The following is a 27,901-nucleotide window of genomic DNA, read 5'->3' as shown; positions in this document are numbered from 1 at the left end:
AGCCTCCTAACGCTTTCATCACTAGGATTCTCTCTACAGGGCCAATCCCAAATGTCTCAGCATCTCTCAGCCTCCGTAGGCTTAATGATCAGGCAAACCTACAGGAAACCACAACTCACTGACAGACCTGCCACCCATGGCTGAACACCGTGATGCATTTCCAAAGGCCCTGGAGAGCTCCTGTCTTCTGTTAGCCTTGCAGATCCCCTGCGCAAGGCATATCTCACTCCTCACAGCTCCTGTGGCTCCTGAGCCACAGCTGGGAGAACTGCAATGCTGTGATGGACAGACAGGCTCCCTTCTGCAAAAAGCAGCAATAACCTTCAACACCCAGCTATTTGGGCATAATGGATGAGACTTCCCTCTTCTTAGTGTGAGGGAAAATCATCATAGGCTCTTCCCTGGATAGCAATTTTCTTTGTCAGATTCCTGATCACAATTCACACAGGGAAAGAACAGCTCATGGGAGACCACTACCTTTTCACCTCTGTTAAAAAAAAGGGGGGGGGAGGGAAGTGGTGGAGGGAGGAAGAAAGGAAGAGAAGCTACTGGTGCAACTTCTAGCAGCCTGCAAAACAAGAGACACCCACCTGGGAGGAAAAGGCTGCATGATTTCTCGCAGGCACCAGGCTGGGACATGCTTTGTGCCTGTCATATCCAGTCAGTGCAGCATGGTGAACCCTGCCCCCAGCATTTGTGCTGCAAGCCTGGCACTCGCAGCCCTGATTCTGCCTGCTTTCTTTCACTGAGGTAATCCTTCTGTACATCTCCTCCCGCTCTGGTCTGGTAAGTGGTTTTCACCAGAGGAGCAAAAAAAATGAATAAGGGAAAGAACAACAAGGGGCAGATTTGTATCTGCTACATAAACTAAGATGATGACCCAGAACTTGACATATATGACATATAACCTCCTCAGCAAGCCTCCCTCTGGCCAAAGGGTCATGTAACAGTAGGTCTACCCGGGACAAGTCTGCTAGAAAAAAAAAAGAAAAATAGGTTTGTGTTCATGTGCAAACACATTCACCAGCTTGTTATAACTCATTCTGAGACACGAGACCTCATCAGCCTCCCTCCTATCCCCACTGATGCTGCTACTTGCCTTTATAGCCAGCAATCTCACATGCGGGCTCTTCGGCACCAATTCGGTACCCAGCAGACTATCCGGGATGGCAGGGAGTATGTCTCTCAGTTTGGAGGAGAGACAGAGAGGGTTTACAGAGGGAAATCATGAGCAGCAGCATAAGACGTGTCACTCTCATGATACAACAGCAGTAGTTGTGTAGCACATGCCCAGTGTACAGGTTCAGGTGACCTAGGAACCAAAAATAAATGCAAACTGCTCTTAGCACCTTTAGCAACCATCTTTTTCTCCAGGCAATTTTCCCAAGCCCTACTAAAGCGTTTCCACAGCAATGTAAATTGCTGACTAACAAAACTTCTCAGACACTCTCATTCCTCCTCTGGAGATTTCCAAGAATATTGTACCTATAAATATCCTGCTGTAAAAAAGTGACAGTGAATACTCAAAGGAAAAGTCTGCTCTGAACTGTTGGTGTTAAGGGCCTGATCCACAGCTGCTGGAAAACAGATTCGCTCCCAAGAGAGACCTTCCTCTGTGAGCGCTTTTTCTCAGGAAAAAAATATCCCTTCCAGATAGACAAAATCCTTCCAAATATGAATGGAGACTAAGCCAGCATAAGCCTTGCAGCAACAGCCTCATGAGCCTGCAGATGGTTTGCAATCATTTGCAAGAGATAGCAGCTGTCTTTCTTCATTAGCAGGCCATTAAATTCTGCAGCTAGATTTGGGAAAACTGGTGGGATAAGGCAATGCCTGCAATTACTGCAGTTGTGCAGCATGAAGTAAGTGCACATACCCACAGCTGCTAAACAAGGGCAGAGATAGGGCTTAATATTGCTTCTCTCACTGAGAAGTGGTATCCAGAAGATTAGCTGCTGCCTAAGGGCCAGGCTTTATCCTGGACTGATGTGCAAGCATTCCAGTATCTGTGGGAGTATCAAAAGCATGAGCCTCACCCTTTCAATTAAACAGCAACTCTGAACCAGAAGCAGTAGGCTGTTGAAGACATTGTGACCACCCACAGTGTAAAAAGCAAGTGCATGTGAAGTGGAAAGCCAGTGCTACGCTGGGTCAGCCCCTGGGTTCCAACATACCACCCCATCTTCAGAGAACAGCTCTCAGGAACGGGGCTTCAGGGAATCCATCTGGGCAAGTAGCACCACGTGGGGCTGCATCCGCCTACCTAGCACTCTCATATGCTAGATGAGCCTCCTCAACCCCGCTGCAGGGACATTCGTCATCCTGCCTGAGATGAAAAAAGTGCCGTATTTCTTCATGCAGTCAGTGCTGAAACCACACCTGCCAAAAAATCTCTCCAGCTCTGGACATTCTTACTCAGGAAGGTTACGAAAACCCAAGGGAGTCTGTGCAAAGTAGAGAAATGAGGACAACCCCTGACTTAAATATTTGCTTTGAGAAAAGGCAAAAGAAGTCAAACTTGCTCTCAGTATTGGAGGTAAGACTTCAAGGTGACCCAGCCACAGCACTTAAAACTGTGCAGAACAGAGCAAGCAACAGGCACAAGTGAATTCCCAATGTCTGGATAGTATATTTTCTAAATATAACAGAAAAGAAATCTCAAGTAACAGACAGAACCGGTCGTGTCCATGAACCCCAAACAATCTCAGGGAATTTAATGGAGTTGCTCCAAATCTACACCATGAATACAGTCTGGCACAAAGAGTCTTTTTCCCCATCACCACCCAAGTCAACTCCCTTTGTCACCACCTGGAAGTTGCTGGGTGGTCTCCACCCACATCATAACAGGCTCTTCAAGCCCCCAAGCAACAGAGGCTATATCCAGCCCTTGCTAGCCTCATGTCAGCACCAAGCAGAGACTCTAGGGAAGGGAATTCCTTCAGACCCCAGAGTATCTATTTCTGTAAACATGGAGAGGGCAACCATCTCCAGCACTCTGGGACTCTTCTCCAGAGTTAAATTTACTGGAAAAATGGAAAGTGGAAAAATCTGCCCCGTATGTAGAGGCCTCAGAGACTGGCATGGGCCAAGGAGGGGAGAGCAAGGCAAAAGTGTTTTGTACAGAACTAACACTCTTCACTCTTGATTAGGAGTTTTAAACCATTACTGCCTTGGCCATACCAGGAGGGATGCTCATGGCCTTATCTGTGCCTTGTGCCTAACATTTGGATGGGAAACTGCCAGGGAACCCCAGGTTTTGTAACACAAGCTAGTGGTTCCCACAATGCCAAACCACAGACCCAGGCTGAACCAAGAGACTTCACTTGACCCCACCACTGTTGGTGAACAGGCAAAAAAGGTGCAACGGACACATAAGAGTCTGCAGCTGCAGGACAGCTGTTTAAAAACAGATGGCTTAAAAACAGATTGGCTTAGAAAGGTGCTTTAGGAAGAAGAAACCCTCTGCTTCTGAAAATAAATAAATAATAAAGGATGCAAAAATCTCTTACAGCAATCACAAAACCAAGTTTTGTTTCATTGCTATGATAGCATCTAGCCAGTCAACACAGCTGATGTGTCAGATAATTTAATCTATCACTGAGCCGAAATGGAGGCAGAGGAAATAATGCCATGAAGAGTACCAGCAGCAATGAGTAAATGGACTGCGTTATCCCATAAGCTAATGCAGCTGCTTAACAGATGGATGTAAAAAGAATATAATAATCAACATGTGGTCAAAAAGATGACTGGGTGTTTGGGAATATAAATGTTAAATCTTCACTGTGTATGGAAATACATATCTATTAAAAGCAACATCAGTCAGAGAAATAATCTGTGCTATTTTCCTCTGAAACTCTCACAGCACCAAGAAGGAGTGCTGTTTGAGAAAAGTAAACATTTGCTTAAACATACCAGCCTAGTGACTGACTCCAAATTTTGGGTTTACAAAGTTAAATAAGTATATACAGTATTGTCTGTTTCTGCTATAACTGATGGAACTGACAATTTCATCTTTGTCCCCAGTGTCCTGTTCAACTACTTCAGAGCAGCAGCGTAAGAGCTATAGGCAGGCTGGGATTTTTCTTTGCCTACCTCCGAGAGCTAATACAGACCTCTCTGTGTAGAGACACAATCTGAACAAGCTGTAAATAAGCTTTCGTCCAAAACATACCTGCCTTCATCTTTTCATTCAAAACGCCAGCAGCCAAAGCCAGGCAAACACTAGGGTAGGGAATGCCAGTGATAACTCTAAGGAAAGGAATTCAGATACAGTTTGCTTTAAATTCAGTGTTAATCCTTCCCATCTTTTATCAAAGGGCTATATTAAGAGATTTTCAAATGGGGTGATTGTACATCCATGCTTGGTATGAAGTTCATTTTACAGTTCCCTTATTGCCCGAGAGGCCTAGTTCATTACTTGGCTGCAATACAGTTGTACTTTGAGGTCCACTGCAGCCCAAATCTTTGAATAGCTTATGGATACACGCAGGACAATTAATCGGCCACAAGCAAGCTCAGGCAGCTCTTCATTATTAAGGGTGCTGGGAGGAGGGAGAAGCAGCAGGGGAAGGTAGGATATCCATTATAACAACAAAGAAGATGTGGTGGTAGCAGAGAATGTGATCCCTGTACTGTTTGCCAGTTGGGCCTACCAAAATCCTCATTTTCCTGAAGCTCTGTCCAGACAGATTTTTGGTAAACACATCCATTTTCACATTTTTGAGCATCCTTGTTAGGGTGCATGGGAGTTCAGAGCAGAGGTCTGGGAGGAGTGGCGGGTAGGCCATCTACATCCAAGCTAGTTCCAGAAGCATCATCATGGAAGCAGATGAATAATCAAGCCACACCTAAGGTGCCTAGTGGTTTGCAGGCATACCAGGAACTCCAGCAGAATCAAAACTTTAAAACAGAAGTCTGTCAGTACAGAAATCCTCCTCCAGCTCTAACCACCTAAATAGAATCCTCTGACAAGTTCAGATTTACTTTCATGTTACTTTCTCTGACTTGTCAGACTTCTTGTCAGATATGCCAACAATCACTGATCCAAAGGTTTATTTATTACAACACAGTGCTGTAGCAATAAGGTGAAAGTATACAAGTATAGGAATACAAAGGAGTGATGACTATATAAATACACACAGTAACTCAAACAAAGGAACAGTTTGAGGGAGAAATCCCCACCCGGCCCTTAATAAGCCTTAGAAAACACACACACACTGATCACCCCCTACAGCTCCCTGGTCAGAGCAAACCTCTGGATTCAGTTCCCGTGGCATGCAGCTCCTCCAGCTCACTATTCCCTGCAGTCAGATTCAAGAACATTCATGAGTTGCCTACAGTGGGTCAGTTATCTTCAGACAGTTTTGTTGTCCATCTGTATGTGCAGTAACAGTAGTGCTTGAATCCTGACCTGAACATCTCTTGGAGAGAAATAAGGAAACACACAAATAAATTCCATTTAAGTCTGCCCTCACAGCTCCCACTGGGCAGCTGACAGCCTTCAATCCCTAATCTAAAGGATGCTTTCTGTTAGATATGCTCATATTAAAGTAATTATATTAGCAGCAGTTCTGATCCCTCATCAATACGTTCTATTTCCAGAGACCATACTGCTTTGTGTTAAATGAAAAAAACAACAAAAAAGCAACACACACTCTACTGTTTACTGGAAGATTGCTTTAAATGCTGATTAATAGCTAATTTTCCACCACTGCTAAACATACATGCCAAAGGCCACCACCAGCTCAGCTCCAAATTCCCTCCCATAACCAGAGAAATTGTTATTTATGGTTTTAAATAGCAGAAATGCCCTACAAACTTGTACTTGCCATAAATAATTTCCAATCCATTAGAGTATTAATTAGGTTGTTGCTACCAGGCACTAAAAATAACACAGCTATACTTCAAATGCTGCAGGAAATCATTCCTTAAATATTTCCTCAGCCCATTACCTGCTCCTTGCATTTGCCCCTCAACTACTTAAGCAAGAGTAATTGGGGCCATTGGGCTAGCTAGCTCACAACAGCCCTAACGCATGTGTACCCAGCTGCTTTCAGGCAACAGCCACTCAGTGTTTAGTAGGTATGACCAGGCTTCCACAGGCCCAGAAGTAGCAACACATTAACTTTCAACAGCTGCCAGGTGGCCCTGCTCCTCAGGAACCTAATGAGGCTGCAGGAGAACTGGTTTTAAACCCCATTCCTAATGGACACACCTGCTGCATGACTTCCCAACAGTAGTACATGAGGAACAACTACTTTCATCATTAGGCCTGGGGTTTAAATCTGAACCTGCTGTTTTAGACACTGCAGGATAACATATATCTGAATTCTTCATGTCAGCTTGAACTGAAGGGGATATTTACTTCATTTGCATTGCTAGCAGGGTGTACAAATCCTACCAGACTAGGACCTGCACGAGACATCTGTCAAGGCCTTTTTGACTATGCACCATGCAGACACCACTCCTGACTGCCAGGCTAGCAGGCACAGCAGATGGAGAATGCCTTCTCCCTCCTTGCAGAATAGACTCACCACTATTCAACCCCTCTATGATAATGCAGATGTCACACAGTACAGATCGATTTTCTGTTCCCATGAGACCAGATGTGTACATACTGGAGAGCTGCTAGAGGCAGTAAAACAGCATCCATAGGAAGGCTGCAGGATCTGAATGAACATCTGTCACTAGAACAGTCCTTCTAGCCAGAAGCAGTCATTCCTGATAGCTGACCAAATCGCACGTGATGAAAATGTCCTAATCCTCAACAGCAGCCCTGACATCAGCTTCTTTTCCTAGATCACCATCACCTTTCTCTAGAGCTCCTGCATGAAGAATTTGCAGAGCCACAGTTACTTACCTGGGGGCATTGCCAATTCCCATTTTTACCAGGTCAGCAAAAATCCTCAATGAATGATTTTATGTACCACACCAGCTGCTTCCCATCCAGGATCTAAGGGAAAAAGGGACAGCCCCTGCCATGACAACAGAGCCAAAGTCCAGACCAAGCCTCTCCCTTTGGTCCAGAATGCAAACCTGTTTATCTTTAGCACCCAGCAGAAAAGGGTGCCCTAATGTTTTTTCCTGGGGCAGACCAGCAGCCACAAGCCTTAGCTAAGTCCTTTTACCGCAGGTCATGCAAAGATTAGCTATACTGCCATAAGACCATGCTCCTCCCACCTTTTTTTTTTTTTAAGCTTGGTGCAGCAGACAGTTCCATGTAAGTGGTCACTACTTAGAAGCACTGCTGCCATCAAACTCCAAAAATAAAGATTAGGACATCTAGAAATTGGCTGTTTGAAATGTGGAAAGAGAGAATTGCACCCACAAGCTGAACTCATCCAATACTCAGATTTTTATTAAATAGTAAGCTCTAAACAGTACAGAAACCCAGACTGCACTGCAGCATTCATGAGGTCCCTTCCCCATATTACAGGCAGACAACGACAGATTACTGAAGCTTACTGAGTAACAGGGTATAGCCAAGATTTGAAACCTCACTCTTGGAAAAGAAGGGCTGGCCTTAAACACAAGGCCATCCTCCCGTACATGACAACCCCTTTCTAAGGTGAGACTTCTATACTTTTAATGACAGCAGCAAGGTAACATTAACTATCAAGTGGCAAGTGCAGCCCTTGCAGGCAAAAGCACCAGATTATATTAAACTTGCAGCAAGTTCCAGAATCCATTACAATTAAATGCCTCAAACTGAGGAAGGAAAAAGAAAAGAAAAAAACCACACACCACCCTTCATCTGTGAGTTGTCAGGACACCAATTTATCACTCCCTGCTAACTCTGAGAAAAGACCAAAGAGCTGTTGCAGGGTGATGTGGATGTTGTGGCTTGGACAAGTGATAACAGACAGTAGCAACAGAGAGGGGCATCATTAGCAGGAGACAGCTTCCCACTAGCACACTGAGATCACAGCAGGTCCTGGGACAGCTTCTGACAAATCTGAACCTGTCAAGAAAAAAGCCAAGATTTTGTCAGTTCACTGCCTCAAACAGCACAACTATAAAGCTTCCGAAACCTCCCGAACTCTATTAGATGCTTAGAGTTGTTCTGCAGACACCCCAAGAACTCCTGCAATGACACACACTCCCCAAAGAGAGCATACTTAGAACTGTATTTTGGGACCTTTTAGAATAGTACTTGATAAAAGTACACAGACCACTCATACTCCTTTTGAGTTCAAGTGTACCACATGAAAGGGTCCCATTTATGTTCTTCACAAATATAAATTACCAAGGAGACTTCAGTCTCCTTAGAGCTGTGATAACTGCACATCAGATACCTGAACAGCAAGACCAGGCTCCAAATGAATGGAACCAGTAACAGTAGTTGGTCATCCAATGACACAAAGTTCTATAAAACACATTTTATAGAGCATTTGCAACATCAGTCCTAATCAAACAGCCTACTTTTCAGAAGAAGCTAAAGTTGATCCTTTGTTTAAAAAACAACAAAAAAACCCTCCATCCCTCTCAAATATAAGAGCATCTTTTGAAACTTGACTTCCACACTTCTCCCAGGCACAGAGAAACTTGAAAAGCTCTCACTCACTATAAAAGGGGGGGGGGGAATGAAAGCCTCCTGACTCTGTAACAGTACCTCATTTTAATGCTTATGAAGTGGGGTGGCGGGGAAACAAACAAGCTATGCTTATGCCACTTAAGTTACAGTTAATTGAAGCATGTCTGAGCTCTCAGCCACTTCTGTTACTTGAGATTTCCTGAAAGCAAGAATTCTTTCACTTTTGATCCACAAATCTTTTATGCATGTCAGTGTTACACAATCAGTGTTACTTGGATACGTGCAGACAGCACCCTCCAGTGCTGCCTGCCTTCAAAGCAGGCAGCATATGTGTAATTTCCCTAAACATACAGGTGCATGGGCATGTAGTCTTAATACACAGCCACATAAGGAACTGAGAAGCAGCATCCTGCATCTGTGGAATCAGACAGTCTGGCTAAACACAAGTTTGCATCAGCATTGTCGATCTGATGGGGAAAAAAGTCTGAAGTCATCATGTACCACAGAATAACAGTTGCTCTTCAGCTTAAAGACAGTCAATTATAGGCATACCTCACTTTATTGCGCTTCGCAGATATTGCTTTTTTTTTTTTTTAAACTAATTGAAGGTTTGTGGCAACCCTGCATCGAGCAAGTCTATCGGCGTCATTTTTCCAACAGCATGTGCTCACTTTGCATCTGTGTCACATTTTAAACATTGTTTTTTTAGACATAATGCTATTGCACACTTAATAGACTACAGTATAGTGTAAACATAACTTTTATACGCACTGGGAAACCAAACAATTCTTGTGACTCACCTTATTGTGATATTCGCTTTATGATGGTGGTCTGGAACTGAACCTGCAATATCTCCAAGGTATGCCTGTACTTCTGAAAAATCTTCATGCCCGTAACTACTGATAAGGCATTACTCCCTGCAGGAAAGACGATAAAGGAAAGTGATGGCAAATGCCAAAACTCAAAAAATATTTTGTATACACCTAAGCAAGTCTCTTCAAGAGACCACCACTGGTTCCAGGTTGCTATTTGCTTGCAATGCTGCTCCCTGTTCACTAGCCTCACCTGCCATCTTAGACACCATGGAACAGGAACAACACAAGGCATGAAGGGCCCCTGCTGCAATATCTCTGTATAATAATCAGGCTAATGCTCAAATCTACACATCACAGTCAAGTCTCTAGTGAGAATAACCTGACAAAGCATTTCAGAAGCAACCCTCTTAAAAAAAAMCCACAATTAAAAAAAAAAGAAAAAAGCTTTTGCAAAACTAGCGAACAACAGTTAGCTTAAAGACTTACCAATCCCCTCTCCTCTGCCAGCAGCTCAAGCATGGTGGAGCCACCAGGACCAATTCCAGTCTGTTACAGCCTTCACATCAGTTCCCCAGCAGGCCTGAGACCGCGGCTCTCTTTGCAGAAGCCTGGGACTAAAAGCAAAGGGAACAATCAGCACTGAGCCTTGCGCGGGCACAGGACACAGCAGCACTTCTCTGCTGGTGCATCAGACAGGATCTGGCTAGAGTGGTGAGAAATCAACACTGTCGCTCTGATGGGGAAAAAAGTTTGGTCATCACATACACCAGCAAGTCACCACTAATTTACATGGCTGCACACCCATGGTGGTCATGACACACGCTCATTCTCCATGCAGCAGATGCATGTGGACCAAGTGAACTCATGCAAACGCTTCCCCCAAAGAGCTGGCCAGCTAAACAGGCACACGGGAGAGCGGAAAACCTTGCAAAATGCTAGAGAAACAAGCACTTAAAGATGGGCCACCTGGGGCAGAGCAAGAGACTACTGAGACAACAAGCAAGGAAGAAGCATCCAGGTATGTCAACTTATGTGCTTTTGTAGGTCCAGCCTTTATAGCCATGTGAAGTTTGCGTCTCCACTGTGTAAGAAAAGTACCATATGCAGCAGTAAATTCCATACAGCTACCAGACCCCATGCAGAGGAAATTGCTAGGCCATGAACACACGTGGCTTCCCCTGTGAACACTACCACATATCTGCCAGCAAGGGGCAGAGCACAAACTCCGTAACTCACCAGTGCCTCTTCCAAAGGGATCTACCTCAGCCAGGCTGGCTCCCAACCCATGCTGGGGAAGCTGCCCTGAACAGCAGATCACCCACGTGTCTCCACGCCGCACAGCCTTGTCCTGAGCCTTCTGAACACGTGGCACCTGCCAGGGACACAAGCAGGACACAGAGCTGTAACTCCGCCATCCTGCCCCAGTGCAGGGTGCCCATTCCTTGCCATGCTGGTCCCCGTTCACTGGCTTCACCTGCCCCTCGGACACCCTGGAACAAGGAGGGACACATATCAGAGTGTCCTGTGGTGATGCTTCTGCTTTAGGAAACCTCTGTGCAGGAGCCCCACGATATTTAGATTAATGCTCAAATCTGTACATCACAGTCAAGTCTCCAGAGAGATTAACTTGACAAAGCATTTTAAAGCAACCCCCTTGCAAAAATACTTGTTTCACTAGTGTTTAGCACAGCTTAAAGACTTACCAATCCCCTCTGCCAGCGGCTCAACCATGGTGGAGCCACCAGGACCGATTCCAGTCTGTTACAGCCTTCACATCAGTTCCCCAGCAGGCCTGAGACCGCGGCTCTCTTTGCAGAAGCCTGGGACTAAAAGCAAAGGGAACAATCAGCACYGAGCCTTGCGCGGGCACAGGACACAGCAGCACTTCTCTGCTGGTGCATCAGACAGGATCTGGCTAGAGTGGTGAGAAATCAACACTGTCGCTCTGATGGGGAAAAAAGTTCGGTCATCACGTACACCAGCGGCTCACCACCAGGTGAGGGCTGCTCCCGGGGCGCCCGCCCGCCCGCCCCCCGCGCGGCAGGGCAGACCCCCGCGGACCGAGCGAGCCCACGCAAACGCTTCCCCCCGAGGAGCTGGGCGGCCCAAGAGCCGCCGCAGGGGCGGAAAGCTCGAGAAACAAGCACTTAAAGATGRGCCACCCGAGGCGGGGCGGCGGCGCGCCGGCCCGGGCGCTCTGGCGGGGCCGCTCCGCTCCGCGGGGGCAGGCGGCAGCGGGAAGCGCCGCCAGGAGCCCGCCCGGCGCGGGGGAACCGCCAGCCCAGGCAGAACGGAAAAACCCCTCACCAGACCCCCCTCACCACAGCCACACTCACCTCAGCCGCGCCGGAGCAAGAGGCCGTAGCGGCCTCGCGCAACGCGCTTTATAGGGACGGCGCGGCCTGCCCCGATCCGCCCCGATCCGGTCCGAGCCGCCCCGCCCCCCGCCGCGCGGAGGCGGGAGCCGGCGCCATGTTGGCCCCAAGCCTGCCGCCCCCCCCCCCCCACCGCCCTCACCAAACAGAGGCTCCTGCTTGCAGCATGTCCCCCAAAACAACTGTTCTGGCCAGTTTCAGGAAAATACATTTCAAGAAAGTAAATTCAGACAAGAAGAGGAGGAGATGCTCCTAATTCACTCACCTCGCGGTCTCAGGCTGATTGGCGGTTGGGCCATGTGGCAGCAGGTCTCCCTTTCTGTTGTTCAGGGTTTAGCAGCAGCGTTAGCGCCAGGCTTGGGGGGCACTGACTCACTCTGCGATAACTGAAGAGTTAACACAATTAAATATTTCACAATGCAGGAAACTTCCAGAGATTTAAATCAGGAGACCGCATTGCACACCTCGGGCTTGTAGCCTTGATACATGTTAAAATGCTTGGCCAGGATGGACAAGTATGATTTTTTATTTAGTTTTCTGATTTATTTTTTCTTAGAAGGAAAATACAAGGTTCCGAGATGTTTAGTGACTTGTCCAAAGGCATGTGCAAACACAGTGGCACAATCAGGTCTGACCTAATCGCATTTTAGCTCAGGTTTGTTATCCAACATATTTATCATTTCACCAGGTCATGCTGAAAATTTACATAAATAAAATCTGCAGCATCTTATTCACCAACTCAAATGCAAAGAAGCAGCTAATGATCCTGACAACCCAAAACTTGAAAGCGTCACTTAACTGACAGAAAATTTACTTTAAATGTTAGCACACAAACTTGTATGATATGAATTTAAATCTTCCCTTCTGAAGAATGATTCTCAGAGATCAGATGCTAAATGAAATAAAACATCACTGATTCAATCGGACAAGTATTAAGGGCTAAATTTATAAGATGAAATATTAGAAAATAGAACCATCTAATTCAAAAACAACGGACTGTCACTGCTTCCTGCCAATAAGCACAGAAACAGACTGGAAAGATGGTCTGTCTCCTTTTACTTTTAAATTGTCAAACAGATCCTAAACAAAGCTCAGGGAAAACACTAACCATGGACCTAACTCTCCAGATCCCCAAACTCAACAGCAAGTGTATTTTACTCAGCATTAAGAGGGACAGTGGTGGCCACAGACAGGCAAATTACATCAAATCAAGTATTTTGCCACAGAGTAACTTCGAGGAAAGGAATGGAGAGCAAAGCACGCATCCTGAACAAGAGCAGCTGCCTGTAAATGGTATAGCCAAACACTGCGGTGTGGGGTGATTTTATAGCTATAAATTCACCTTAGAAATGAGATGTGAATAGCCATCCCTACCTAGTGGGGACACTTTGAGAATGCCCCATGGCAGTCTTGGGAACACACTGAAGGTATTTCTCAGCATCCTCACTACGTGCGTGCAGCTATTCCTGTTTGGAAAGCTTGGCCAAGCACAGTGTCTGCCCTCTCGCCGATGGCTGCTGTGGCCGGAGGTGCCGCTGTGTGATTCAGAGCTGTTCCACAGCCATCAGCTGTCCTCAGCCCTTCCCGAGGAAGGTGGGATCTCTTGTCACTGCAGTGAGAGCAGCAAAAGAGAGGGGATTGAAACAGAGTCAGTTTAACAGGCAGAAAAAGGTAGAGAAGGTCATTCATTAGTTTTACATCTGCAGGGTGGTCTTTTGGGCTAAACGCAATAATTGAGCAATCTAAGCTCTGCAACAACCAGCTCTGTACTAGACTCTCCATAGGTTAAAATCATGTAACTGCTCTGTGCCTCAGTGTCTCTGTTCATGAATGCATTAGTTAGGTTGAGGCACCAGGCAAAGCTTGTTCAGTCACTCACTCGTTTGAGTCGTAAGAAGTGTTTGCATTGTACCACTTGTCACATCACAGCCAAAGCAAACCAGCTGTTACTTTGGGATCAGACTTCTACTAAGTAAAAATGGATTCAGTGAAAAGGGAAATGGACCAAACTGCTCACAAGGTAAATATGCCCTGTAGGATCAGTGACAGGGTAGTTGACGGTGTTTGAAATGTGATGAAAACAAGAGAAGACATTGCAAATTTGTAAACTAGTTTGCAAGCATATAACCAAGTCCTTCTGCAAATCTGTATAGAGAAGCTACATGAGACACTGTGAAATAAGCCTGTCTTGTTTTATTCACTTCCTTATCTTGTAGGACCTAAAAGCATACATAGTGCTGTGCATGTACATACATAGACATTACAGTATGTTTGGCATACCACTGTGCAAGTCAGCTACCATTAAAATGCTTTTTCTAAATGAAATGTGTTTGTAGGCAACTAATTCTCGAAAGCAGCTTATCAAACAGGACTTGTGCAATAAATCTCAATCCCATTAATCCAAGTTCCAGAACACCAAAAGATGAAAAGACAATCAAAGGACATTTTAAGAGGATTACCAGGAAAACTAATCTTGTTACACTGCAAACTCATGTCACATGCACAACTCTAAAGGAACCATAAATGTGATCTGTGTTCCCTAGCTTGGCAGGAAATGAGAAATGGAAAGGGCTCGGATGTTAAATAGCTGCAGCAGAGTTTAGTATTGAGTTTAGCTGACTTCCCCGACTTTTCTTTTGGCAGAACCACATTGAAAATTGCTGGCTAGATGAACTCCTTAACTCAGTCTGGGGCTCATCGTAGGAAGACTCTTTAAACACAGGAGCGCTCCTCAGCACATGGCAAAAGGTCAAAACATACTCAGGCCTCATTTCTCTTTGCTTTTCACCATCAGATGCTGAGGGAACACCTCCATGGTGCATTGCTGGCCAGAGCAGCCAGTCTGTGGAGGCTTTGCTTCACAGCCAATTAGCAGGACATTGGCCAACAAGACACATCTTAGGAAAGACAATTACGCACTGTTTTCAGAATTTGTGCACAGGGTGTTACTCACCGCAGCAGTAGGCAGCAGTGCGCTGGGCCTCTCTGGTCTCGTGTCCATGTGTTTGTTCTCATATCATTCCAGCTCCACCTGGAAGAGCCATGCAGGACCAGTTATACTGTCTAACCTTGCTAAGAGTGGCCAAAGCTAACATTATGGTTAAAAGGCAGCTAGTAACATGTATTGTTATCACAGTACCACAGCAACTGAAGAATGCTTTTATATTAGATACAAACCTTCACATGGACATGTTTTCAGCTTCTTCTAAATGCCAACATTGAGTACTAACATACAACCATTCTTTTTCTCAGGTGCCCTAGGAAGGGGAAACATGATGAAAAAAAAAATGCTTCTGAATTGCCCAAAAAAGACCTTGTTAATATCTGTGGGATGATTAAATGTTTCACCTGCCAGCCTTCAATGGCTAAACTTTTTTTTAATTTTAATCAGAACTAGATAAAAACCAAATTCAAACTTTTGAGATGAGACCTCTGACTTCCCAATGTGATGATCAAAACTAAAATCCCAGCACCAAACACTCCAATATTCAGGACATTTCTGGTACGGATTATAATTTTCCAGGATAAAACACTCTTTTCTTATAGACAAAAAAAAAAAAAAGCATGACGAAACTATGAAAAGCTCTCTCCTCTGAACTGTCAGGTCAGCAATTTCACTGTGGAATGCTATGGTAATCAAAATACACCAGTCAGCACACTGACAGAGTGTTAAAAAATATCTTTATAAGCATCTGTCAAATCATACACACTGATCTTCTGGAATAAGAAAATTCTAAACACAAATTCCACAGAATGGATTAAAGGGCAACAAGAAAGAAACTGCTATTGGTAGAATTTAGCCTGCAGCTAAGACTGGAAATAAATGAAGACAGTGACCCAGTTGAGCTTCAGTAAAACAGACCTTAGGGAGAGGTATTCACATTTACCAATATAATAGGCTTATTTGCACGTAAATGAAGTTCTCTCTTTTGTTCCTGCAGACTACCAAGGCTTTTCTTTCAAAAATGAGAGAAATGGATCATGGCTACATTGCGACTGTAGCAGGAACTTCAGGCCAATTCGCAGCACCACATTTAGAGGTCAGTAGCTATGCATCACCAGTCACAGAGCACTCTTAGAGAAATACAAGCCTTCATTTTCTTATGACCACAAATCTTCAATGCTGCAATATTTCAGGGTATGACCATTGCAGGGAGTCTCATCATGAGTTGGAATGTTCCACCTCGTGGAACTGTGTCCTTCAGTGATTTAATGCATCTATTCAGGGTTAGCCTTAAAATGGATCAAAATATTTTACAGTTTTTCCAAGTTCAGAGAAATCATTTAAAAGGGAGACACAGAAAATGCCTGTTAGACCAGCAACTGCCTTTTTACAGCTTTGCACATAGAACACAGCAATTTCTAATGCTGCATGACCCCAGAGAAAATTTTGAAAAATTGACTAAACTCTACAAAAAACATATTTGGAGGAAGAAGGGAACATTTGACTCTGATGGGCATTTGACAGGTTACTCCCTTAGATTACTGGCAAATGAATTTACATAGGTATTGGTGATGAAAGATACTGCTCAATCAGGAAGAGATGGAGCAGAAAGACAAAGGAGATTATGGACTAGTATGGTGGTAACTTAAAAAGGACTTTAGATAAGGGTGTAAATATTTTTATCTTGCGAAAATAACTGACTCTGTTAGTCCACTTATATGGGACAAACTTCAACTGCAGTGTTTAAAGAGAATGTGTAGGAATTCAAACACATTACAAGACTTCTTTTTCAACTTACACACTGGGAAGTGCTTCAGTTCAACAGAGAAATCTAGTCTTCAATTGACTTAGCTGATAGCCATTCTCCCCTTGGAAATTTGGAATAGGCATTAGTCTATTTTTTTATTACAAGATAATGCCTGTTTCCTTCAGCAGAATTACCATGCAAGTAAGTTTGCTGCTGTTGGATTCCATGAAGCTCCTAGCCCTGAGCTGAAAGCCAAACATGTCAATGGTTTGAAGACCACCCTGGTGTGGCCCTCTCTTACTGAATCCAGTGTGTTAACAGGATATAGACTCAGTAAAAAAAAATTTTTAATCCACTCACACAGACACAACCAGCCATCCTTGTTACTTCACCTTGAAGAAATGCCCTGATCTAGGAAGAATCTGACAAACTTGTGCAGTGAGCTGGTTGAGAAACAGGCCATTAAAATCAATGCAGTTACATCCAGCTGTTTGCTGAATGACAACAAATCTGCATTGGCCCAGTTTAAGTACCAATTTAATCCAGGTACATCTTCCCTAAGATGCTATTATGGACCAGTAGAATGGGGTAGAACAGGGAGGAGTTAGAGAGCAAAAGCTCTTAAATAACCCTTTCTTCTTTTAAATACAAATCAGCATTGAATTTCTAAATCAGCCCTTTAGTACATGAAAGTACAAAAAGTTAAAACACTCACCAAAAACAAGTTATCTTTGAAGTTAGTGTAGTACATGAAAAAGCACAACCCCATTATTGTTAGAAGAGCCAATTATTTAAATGCATTTAGCCCTTGTGAGTTTGAAGTAGCACATTTTGTTCAGGTTTTTATCCACTTTAGTAATTAAATAATTTGGTGGCTGAACATCTAAGTAGATACACAGGAGCTTACGTATTAGCAAGCTTTAAAGGGAAACATTGACAGACTTTTTATGCAAATACAGTGGCAGTTTCAGTTATATTGAATCTCATTTACCACAAACTACTGATGGGTTTGCTTTTTTCAGTGATACCTTTTCCAATTGTTTTTTTGAGGCAAGAGATAAATATGGTCTTCTCCCCATTAAAATCAAGCTGCTGTGTGAAAGCAGCAATGAAAGCAATACTTAGCAGTCAGACCACAATACATATGCCTACAATGGTGTACTTTGCTGCAGTTTTAAAACGGTAAGTACAACAGCTTGGGAGATTTCACCCATGTTAAAATGGGGGAAGTAGGGATTAGTGTCTGTACAGATGCCCAGGTGTCCCCAAATGGCTTTTGCATTTAGACTTTGACACAAAGCATATCAGAGGTTTTGTCCCTTAACAGAGGACTGGGATCACCTCCTTATGGAACACTAATCTTCCTTCTGCTAAAAAAGCTTTTAAACATAAAAGACACTATATCTTCTGGTTGGAAATAGCAAAGATAATGGAAGAATGCTAGCATAGGATGAAAGTATTGAAAGCATACTCTGTGAAGGATATTTTCTGCATCATTAACACAGGACATTCAAGATATAAAACATCATCTATTAGCAGGATGCAAAAAAATACTGGGAAATTGGAAGGGGGAGAATGCTTGTAGTTTAAAAACTTACAATTTTTCCATTTCTGATCAAATACAATTTGTTATGTTAGGATACTGCTAGTGGTATATAAAATCATTCCTTTTGTTAGGGAATATATTCTTGGATAAGTATTATTCACTATCAGTATGTCTTTATTCAGTTCCAATTCAGAGATCAAATGGATAATCTAGGTATTTTAATTTGCTTCAACAACTTAAACTTTTTTTTACCCCCAAACTCCTTCCATGGGATGTTCAGGTTCTTGCTCACAAGTTCCTGGGTATTAGTAAGTGTATGTATCTGATCAGCAGATAAGGGGAAGCAATACAACATGTCAGTCACAGAGATGAAGCTGAGTATTTTCAGATTGGTAACAACCTCTGGAACAGCATTTCTTCATCTAAATGTAAATGGAGAATTCATCTGAATAAGATCAGCAGCCCTTAAGGAAGATATTCCATTGATTCACACTTGTTCTGTTGGTTTTTATCTGCAGACTTTCGAAATAAAAGCACTGAACCATTAGCAGTTGTTTCACAAAACAAGATTAGTGGAGTGGTACGTACACATCCTGTCCCTTGCTGGAGTTAGGCACTTCTGGAACCTCCACCATTTGTCTTTATACATTAGGACAGAATAAAAGTTCTATTTTTAACTTTGATCAGTAGGTTAGAACAGAATTTTGGTTTGATGCCTTACATAATGGTGAAAAAATTGCAGCTGAACTCCAAGTATAGCTACATTTAGCTCTGATATTACTAAAATTTGGCCAGAGAATTAAGAACATGAATAACCACCCCACTGAGTACAGATTCCCCCACTGAGTCCTTTCAGATAGGATAATCCTAAGGAAATACCTACCAGCTGTTTAGTCTTAAAAAAAAAAAAAAAAAAAAAAAAAAAAAAAAAAAAAAAGAGTCTATTTGGCACAGGGTGAGCCAGCATAAGAGCTTCAGCAATAGCACTGTAGTTACAGCTAGGGCTGACTGCAAAACAAAATTCCATTTCAAAAAGCAATTGAAGGTATGGGAATGAATTTTAATATCATGGAACAACCAGGTATCAGAGTGAATCCAGACTACTTCTCATTTTGTAGGCACATTTTAGCCATCCTACAGGTCAGTATTCTCAAAAATAAATTTTGTACAAGTCCTTCTCTTCTTCAGGATCCATCATTCTTAGTTTCAGGATGGAGATCATGAAAAGCCATGAGATTCTTATCACTGTCTTTGGGAGCCAGGATTTCCTAACAAATAAAATATTCTGCTCAAAAAAATTCCCTGACCAATTACCATTATTCCCCTTTTTCTTTATGTCTTGTAGCACATCTACTAAGCCACCGTTCAAGTTCTTATATAGAGCACTGGAGCATGAGACGTTTGACTGCACCTCTTCAAAGGAATAGTGCCACAATATCATTCTTTTGACAAAAGCCACAAATAAATGCAGCTACATACTTCTAAGAAAAGGCACAAAGGAAAGCAGTGCAAATGAAAGCAACTAGAATTTAGACATTGTCTTAAGGCTTTGAAATTTTAAAAAGCAGTAATGAGTGCTTTCTTGCTGCTACCAAAAAATAAAGACCCGATGCCTGAAGTCTGTCAAAGTTTAGACATGTGGAAGAGTACAAGCAAGTAGAACGTTTTCTTTGGTGAAGGAAAAAAATATTAGCTATGCTGTCTGATCTCCGCTGACCCTACTGACAAGCTGAATTACTGGAAAATAAACACAAAATAATTCCAAAGTCTGGTTTCTGAAATTCTTGGCAACTTCTGAGCTTTTATGCTCTGCATTGGCTTTTGGAGGTGGAACGGACAGGCACTACAAGAGGTGCAAATGAGCACGAATCACCACTGTACCCCATATTTGATTGCCTCTTTGTTCACTCTGTGGACTGCCTGCTTAACGTTTACCTAGGGTGTTATCTGAGCACCAAATATTGTCTGCTTGTTTAATAGTTAGTTGCCTATTTAGAGGTTTTGCGCATTACTGCTTTTATAACACGGACTGAAATTCAGTAACAAGCCTATTCTGCCTATCACATTTTCTGTCACCCAGTGATCTGCCTCTTCAGGTATCACCCTCAGTTACAAGTTACTAAAGCATTACTGGAAGCCCCTTAGGACCAGACCTCCTTCCTCCACACTTTGAAGCAGTGGCTTAAAGGCAGCCCCACTTGCAGAACAGTGGCTATATGATTTAAGAGGCTGGAATAATAACTTGTAGTAAAATCTGAAAAGAATCAAGATCATTATCTCAGTTGTTGTTAGCATAATATTTATGTGACTGTTGTGTCAGGCAAAACATTTTGTTTTCCTTCTATTTGAAAGTGAAAATTTTAAAGGGAAGTTCTCTGTGGCTGAACTGAAAGATATTTTAAGTGCAAAATTTTATAATTTACTGAATCTACATCAGATTCTTGGGCACTGAAATTAGTAGTGTCATACTGCCAAACACTTTCAGAGAAATGTACAAAAATGCATTAATTTTTTAAAATGCTTGTGTTAAATTAAGCAGAGTCAAATAAGCTAATGGGGAGAAAAAATGTTTGTCAAAAATCTGCTTGTGGGAAAATGACCCTAACCAATTAAGATTTGAATACAAGAAAGTCATTTTGGAACAAAACTTATACTTGGTTTGTTTATAACAGGCTCATTGCTGAAAGGTAAGACTTGCAGAGTGGCATTATGTCCAAACTAATAAAGGCTGCAAATCACATTCATAAGCGCCAGCTCGCTCACTGGCACCCAAAAAGGTTTCTTAAGATCCAAGAACTAAAGTGTTCTACAAAGAAGGCAAATGTGGGCAAACAGAGGCACAAAGGTGAAATGCCATGACTTCAGTAATCTAGGAGGCTAGTACTGGTATAAAGCATACATTTCTGAGTATTAGGCAAGTGCTGTCTGCAAGACACCTCACCTCTTTGACTTCTTTGTTTGAATTTTTTTTTAATATCTGCTGAACAAAAGCATCATATAAAACTTTAGGATTACATATTATATGTAATCATTCCTCCCAGCCTTTGCTGCATCAAGCATACAGAAGACAATGTAAAAAGCCAAGTGACTGTAGTGCTATGTGAAAAACATTTTTCTTTGGAACACACTTTGGCTCACCTAGAATCCACGTAGTGATCTGAAGTCTTCCATCATCTGGCTCAGATTACAGGGTCTTTGACACAGGAACCTTCTCTTAAATAGCATCTCTAAGATGACGGATGCATTTAACAGTATTAAAACATACAGGTATCTATGGTAAACTACCTTAATTAAGGTTCATACGAAACATAGCATCATCAACAAATAAATGCTGCAAAATAACCAGAAAAATAGATTCTTGTCCCACCCAAAGAGAAAACTATTAAGTTGCAGCAGATAAACTTAGGGAGACCATTTACACCACTATAAGTTATGTGTTTTCCAATATAAATTGTTCGCTAAGTAGTTTCTAAGTTGTAAGAATTTGCAATACAAAGCCTCAGCCTAGCAAGTTTCTTTTAATTTTTAAGTGTACAGCATTTTAGTTCTACAAATGTAAAAAAAACCTTTACAATGTTTTTTACCCTTTAATGATCAAAACCAACTTGATTCAATAAAATTTGGTATGTAGTTAGTGTCGCCCAATTGCTTTTGCTAACGTGAATAAAAAGGCCGAGACATTTAGCTTTGAGAGACAGTATGTGCTGTAATTGCTTTCTATAGCAATTACTGCACACACTACAAATAGTTGTTTAGGAAGTGCTGCTATAGGTAACCAGTTAAATACACATTTAAGGTAGTTCACATCCAAATGATACACTGTCATGTGCCAGTCTACGGTGCCAGTTTTTGTTGCTAGAGGGAAAGTTTTGTTTCCTTTTTAAAGTACTACCCCAAAAAATTACTAAGTGCAAGGCAAGGTTATGACTCAAATTACAAGCAAACAAGGAAACTTAAAAGTAGAGACTTAAACTCTGAAATTGCTCCAACCTGTTGCGCCAGGTTTCTTTTCATAATTGTAACTTTAGTTTAAGCTCCCATTAATACAGTTGCACTAACACATTGTGGCACAAATAACAAAGTGAACCCACGTTACTTTTGAATTTCCTTGACCTTGCCAGTTTGTCACATCCTCCACATTACAGTTACTCCATAGCTTTACAATACTGCCCATACTATATCACAAGCATTTCAAATCCTATAAAAAAAGCAGCCCCTGTAGTGGCATACAAGAATAAATTAACCCAAAAAATTTAGTATTACCATTTATTGGTGACAAACACTACGTTTTACTTACATTCCATGGGGAGAAAAAATTCCAGCGTAAACAATGAACTGAAGCAGTACTTAACTTGCAAGGCTATCGTGCTTTACCTGGACCATATGCAAAAAACTTTATTGCGCACAGTTCAGTGCACAATAACACAACATCAAAAGCAACACAGTTTATATATAAACATAGGTAATTTTTTTCAGCCCTACATGGAGATGTAATTAAACAGTATAAAGCACTCAAGGAAAATCAATCTGCAGTTTTATATGCACTACATTGAGATCATATCCTGTAATGTAGTGAGCTGTGTGCCAGCTATACACACAATCCTTAAAACATAGATCAGAGATCATTTTAATTCATGTTGCATTCAAGTTCCCCTACCCCCACTCAAGAAAACTAGAAATTAACCAAAAATGATCAAACAAAGTTTAAAATTCCTAAAGTGTTTTAATTCATTCAACCGTTGGAGAATTAAGCTAGGTTTGTGGAAATATTGGACTTTTTAAAATGGTGGGCACACAATTTGTTTCCAGTGAAACTTTGCTATTTCAATAAAAACAAAATAACCACATACATGGATATGATCTTCCCAAGTTAGTTCACAGATAACATGTCAGTCTCAGAAGACAAAGTTTCTAAACTGTGCTATTGTTCTAGATACAATTAAGAAACTTTTAAATGAAAAATTTATAGTGTCATTTCAATCAAAACAACATAATGAAACTAAAAATTTATCACTGTTTGAAGAAAAAGCAACGGTTATGATTTAGACACTACAGTAGGTTGTAAAGACTGTAGCACTCTAAAACAGTTAGGTTACATTAATAGGAAGCATTTGATTTTCTCTGGTGCTTTCACGTTTGGGTCCAGTCAAAAGCCTTTTTAGGCAGTGCTGTCCAGTGTTTGTCCCAAAGTGTTTGAGTTAGCCGGTTTGAGAAGAGGGTCACTTTCCATTTCTTGTTTCACACATCTACAAATGAGAAAACACTTGTTACTTAGAAGATAAAACACAATTTTCACCAACAAGAAGCTTCTAAACCTGACACAGGATTTGATGCATATATTACAATTTATTTACTTATAACTTTATTTTTTTTTTTAATTAGCACTTTGCTAACTTCACCATTTTGGTAGCTTATTATGTAACAACAGTTTGGGTTTTTTTCTCGAAGGGAATAATTTGCAAACCTTCCGTGTTTGTTGTGCTGAAAGGAAGCTGTGAAACTTATACATTGTTTACTATTTACACACAGAAGATTTCTAGAAAAAGAGGTGCAGCTGTAACACTTCAGCACCCTGAAAAAAGTCACACTATTTACAAATATGTATAACTAGTTTAAGCAGAGGCATCACCTAATCAGAACGGTGTATATCACAGCCAGTACATTTTATCCACTTGCCCCTGCATTGAGCCTAGTAACTTAAAGTTGACACATGAAAATTACAAGTTGATCATAAAACCTACCCTCTTGGCCTTCCCAAGAAGATAACAGCCCTTGGTATTTTAAGTTTTCTGGTAAAGAAAAGCCCTCACATTTTGTTTGTTTTTAACACATCATAGGGTCACAGCTTTCCATTAATGCAAGGGAAAGTCAATGTGTCACAACCAACTGCTTTTCACTTTTCACTCACACAGACATTGGTCCATTTCCTGTTCTTGGCATCTCTGTGGTTTGTTGGTCCAGCTCAGACAGCAACTTTAAAATGTTCAACGCAGCCTAAAGAAAAGAGACAGGATTCAGTAATCCAACTTGTATCTGTATAATTTATTTAGTGAAAGCAGAACTAAAATTCACTTGAAAGAGTAAACATTCTAATTTTGGTAATATATTTATTAAGATGTGTAATTCTGGTGAAAAAAATTGTAAAATTTCATCTTGTTACATTAAACTCTAGAATGGTGCTGTGGCTAGGGGGTTCCCATTGCTTTTGTTTTAGCAATGGGAAAAAATTAACCCTGCAGTACTTTTAGTAACATGGAAAAAGACGCTGAATTAGTAATGGCTCAAACCATAGGGAGATTAGGTAAAGAACATTAAAATAAACAGAACCAAAAAGTCCTTTGCAGAAAAAGGAAACAAGTTACACGAGAATCCAAAATTAAACGTAGAAGGGGCGTGTGTGACTATTTAAAAGAGTAATTTTGTCAATATGACATGGCTAATGCTAATGTAAGCCATCCCTTGGGAAAAGTGAAAAGATATTTCAATTTTATTCTGATCAGTTCCAGGTTCACCTTTTAGAATATCCCTGATTAGTTATGACACATGCATTAGTGAAAGCTGAACATCCGAACAGAGGAAGGTTCTCATACAGGCCCAGTTGCAATGTTTAACCTGCCAAGTAGCAGTCCTTTTCCCTTCATCTATTACACTGACTTGTGTGCTTAGTCTTACAGGAGCTCTTTACAACAGGATGTAGAGATGGGTATGAAAATGTCAGAATTAAGTGACAAAGTTGGATCAAAGAAATCTCTATCAAAATATAAGCATTATAAGATTACTGCAAAAAAATTTAATATAAAACTTAATAAAACAGTGTTTTTATAAGTGCATTTACATATTACAAACTATTATTTTAACTAGTTTGCTGTCACTACATAGCTCACCACTGGATACCAAAAGAACTAAATACTTTTCAAATTGTAGCAGACTGTGTACATATTGCCAACAATATGCAAGGTATTTTATAGACTGACCTGAAGACAAAGTCCCTTACAGTTTACAGTCTAGAAGATTCATTCTTTCACAAAGAAATATTTCAGCTACTGTTAATAAAAGATCTTCTTTATAAAGGGAGTTTAACAGATTTACAGTGTCTCCTGCTATCTAATGGTGAACTGCATTTCTTTCATTCTGGATTCCATTCCAGTAGAAAGTCTGGTAACGTGAACAAGAGTATTACAGTTCCTAGTGAGATATCAGCCCATTCCATTAAAAAAAAAAAAAAAAAAACTGTGACAAGTTCTTATATTTTAAAAGCTCATTTTTATATATACTGTTTACTAAGTGCTCATGCAACTAATAGCAAGATAAAGCAAATGCATTTTGTGTAGGCCAAAATTGTGAGCATATATTAAGCATTTTAAAGGTTATGTCTACAGCTACACAGTATTAGATGCTAGTATTATTCCTCAGTTATTTCAGCAACTTGTAATATATTAGACAAAAATTAGCCAAAAAATTGTACAGCATTTAATTCATTGCTATTCAGCTGTAATATGACATCTTGGTCTATCAGCTGCACCCCTTAGCTCACAGAAGTCCAAAGAGAAAGCATTTCAGCAATATTCATCATACCATATCATGGCAAGATTCTACATCCTTTCCAATTCCATGGCTGATCAGTGGTGGCTGAGAGGAACAGTTTATAAGAGATACAAACTCATTCTTGTTATTTTTTGGAAAGTCTTTGTATTCAACCTGAGAAAAGAAAATAATTTAGTTCTTTTCAGTTAATGAAGGAAGTAAATCACAATTGCTAGACATTTTCTGCCCATACATTTAGCCAAAATCCTATTTACACTTGTTCTCTCTGTTAACCAGTAGAACTATATACTTTGAAGCCTGATTTCACTTGCAATAGTTTGAGTAATCATGAGAGCTTTGTAAGCTTTCTGAATAAAAACTGCTATATAAAAACAATTGCTGCTGCAAGCTGTATTCTGATTATAGCTACCTGCATTTAAAATTTTTCCTATTATGCTACTATTATCCATGGAGCTCCTTTAATGTATTAATATAGTAACTGAAATGCAATTTTGATTAAAAGGACTATACACAAAATGTACAATTTACAGCAAATATTAATGTACCAAAGATTTTTCAAAGAACTGAATTCAGATCAGCCAAGTTTGAGTTCACATTACATTCCCACATCATGAAAATACTCAGAAAAATGGCACTTTCAATTTCATTCTTCAAATAGACTTCAGAGTAGCACTGAATTAAGGCTGAGGATGTAGTACAGATATGCATATTTGAATATTTAATAAAAAACTGTAAATTTCAGTATGCTTCCTAGGTGAAATGAAATGTTTACATGAAGTTCACCTTAACAGCCTCAGAATAAATCAGTCAACAGCAGAACTAAAAAGCTTTAAAACAAACAGCAGGCCTTGGAAGAACTCTTGCAAAGCTGAACATTTACCTGGATTCCCTGAACATTGGAAAGATAGTCCAGCTGCTCAGAGGGCCTAGTAAGTGGTCCGTGGGGTACGTGGCCTGATGAGTTGTTATTTTTCAATATGGTCTCAGCAGTAGGAGAAGTACCACCATACAATAGCTCTCTAGCGATCATTGCTGTTACTGTAGCCTTGGCAGGATTTGGGGCTGCCCTATTGAACTCTTTGGTGTGGTGTCCTTGATTGGCTCCTACAGCTTGTGCAACCTCAGGGACCATGGGAAGAATTCCAGCGGGAAGCTGCTGATGGCTGAGATAAGGCATCCTAAACTCATCGTCTTTATTACCTGGAGAGAGAAGTACAGATTAAACAGATACTAGCTATTTCTATGAGGCCTTCTGCAGGCACATAAAAGCATATGAAGTGCAGCTGCTTTTGAAATAAAAATAATCTCTTTCAAATTACTTTTGAAACACAAACTGAGTGAACTTGATTCACCTTTACTGGGTCAGAGATTCAGCACCATCAAGACAGAGTTTGCTTACTGAATAAATTATTCAGTGTAACACCTGCTTCTGCCAAAGGAGCACATTTACCTCCAGGAGCAATTTCTCCAGGTTAGTCAAGCTTACAGACATCTCAGACTGTTGCACCACATTCTAGATGTATCTTTTGGTTTCAAAATCTTTTATTTCATCATTTAAACTGTAGAAGCAAATAATGACACCATAAAATGGTCAGAGCCACTGTTAAATATTGTAAAGACAGTGACAAGATAGTCCACAAAGTTTATGTCCACAAAGTTTATACTGTATATTGTGACAAGAGAGCAGGTAGGTAAGATTAAATGCAAAACCAGCACAGTATGAAGTAAGCAGGAGTCACTATTTACACCAAATATCTAACCACTAGCAGCTGATAGCAATTTATTGACATTGTGGCATAAGTTAGATTTAAGAGGGATAGCAATAGCATTTTTACAGGGAACTCACGTAACACAGAAATGTCGTGAAAAATTCAAGAGGTATGCTTAAGAAAGATGGGGAAGACAGTGCCACTGGAATAAAAACAGGAGTCAGTATTATGGCAGAATAGATAATTGAGGTTCAGCAGGACTGAGCTGTTACAAGTCTAAGGATGAAAGCCAAAATCTGTAGATGGAAGAAAAAGGGATACAAAGCACGGATGGCAAAGTTCAGGTAAGCCACCAGGAAGCTTATCTAAGATCTTATACAGGAAAATGTTACTAAAGACCAAATCAATCCCATCTATTTATAATTTAAACAACAAACATCATTCTAAAAAATGCACACATAAGCACCTAAAACATACTATCCAGAACAGAATTATTTTGTGATAGACAAACTTTTCATAAGCCTATTTTCAACAGTTTACACTAGAGGAAGCCAACTTCTGTATGCTTGGTGATCACCTTCCCCCTGGCCCGCCCTTTCTTCTTCTTCCAGCCAGTCATCTGTAGATCAGACCACTATAGTCATCAACTGTCCGAAATAAACGCAGGCACAGTTCCTTGCTCTCAGT

The 27,901-nt window shown here is 41.2% G+C and overlaps 1 protein-coding gene, 1 long non-coding RNA gene and 3 other non-coding genes across 16 annotated transcripts in view; all 5 read right to left on the bottom strand.

The window, feature by feature from the left end:
• Positions 1–1,099: 1,099 nt before the first annotated feature.
• On the bottom strand, positions 1,100–4,417 carry LOC112966629. Its single transcript, XR_003253693.1, has 2 exons — positions 4,172–4,417; positions 1,100–1,312 (listed from the first exon to the last, which is right to left on the bottom strand). It is a non-coding gene; the product is annotated as an uncharacterized LOC112966629 (long non-coding RNA).
• A 2,914-nt stretch (positions 4,418–7,331) lies between these two features.
• Positions 7,332–27,901, bottom strand: part of STAU1 (staufen double-stranded RNA binding protein 1) — a 48,517-nt gene continuing 27,947 nt past the window's right edge. For 5 of the 12 annotated variants that reach the window (XM_026066087.1, XM_026066667.1, XM_026066257.1 and 2 more), the window contains 11 exons: positions 26,386–26,705; positions 25,536–25,658; positions 23,869–23,954; positions 21,099–23,206; positions 14,677–14,754; positions 11,989–12,109; positions 11,052–11,174; positions 10,585–10,720; positions 9,835–9,962; positions 9,334–9,450; positions 7,337–7,960 (listed from right to left, as the gene is read on the bottom strand). In XM_026066087.1, coding sequence (XP_025921872.1) covers positions 23,119–23,206; positions 23,869–23,954; positions 25,536–25,658; positions 26,386–26,705 — 617 coding nt within the window. In that variant the 3' untranslated portion in view covers positions 7,337–7,960; positions 9,334–9,450; positions 9,835–9,962; ... (3 more) ...; positions 14,677–14,754; positions 21,099–23,118. Of the gene's footprint in view, positions 7,961–9,333; positions 9,451–9,834; positions 9,963–10,584; positions 10,721–11,051; positions 11,175–11,684; positions 11,708–11,988; positions 12,110–13,097; positions 13,333–14,676; positions 14,755–21,098; positions 23,207–23,701; positions 23,842–23,864; positions 23,955–24,934; positions 25,116–25,535; positions 25,659–26,385; positions 26,706–27,901 lie in introns of those variants that run through there. The other 7 variants (XM_026065917.1, XM_026065999.1, XM_026066167.1 and 4 more) reach the window with 7 other exon arrangements.
• LOC112962109 lies at positions 8,948–9,040 on the bottom strand. Its single transcript, XR_003252205.1, has one exon. It is a non-coding gene; the product is annotated as a small nucleolar SNORD12/SNORD106 (small nucleolar RNA).
• LOC112962103 lies at positions 10,028–10,119 on the bottom strand. The gene has a single exon (XR_003252202.1). It is a non-coding gene; the product is annotated as a small nucleolar SNORD12/SNORD106 (small nucleolar RNA).
• LOC112962107 lies at positions 11,240–11,331 on the bottom strand. Its single transcript, XR_003252204.1, has one exon. It is a non-coding gene; the product is annotated as a small nucleolar SNORD12/SNORD106 (small nucleolar RNA).

Source organism: Apteryx rowi, unplaced genomic scaffold (genome assembly GCF_003343035.1).
Source record: "Apteryx rowi isolate R43461 unplaced genomic scaffold, aptRow1 scaffold_0, whole genome shotgun sequence".
NCBI lineage: Eukaryota > Metazoa > Chordata > Aves > Apterygiformes > Apterygidae > Apteryx > Apteryx rowi.
This window is presented reverse-complemented; position numbering and strand designations above follow the sequence as displayed.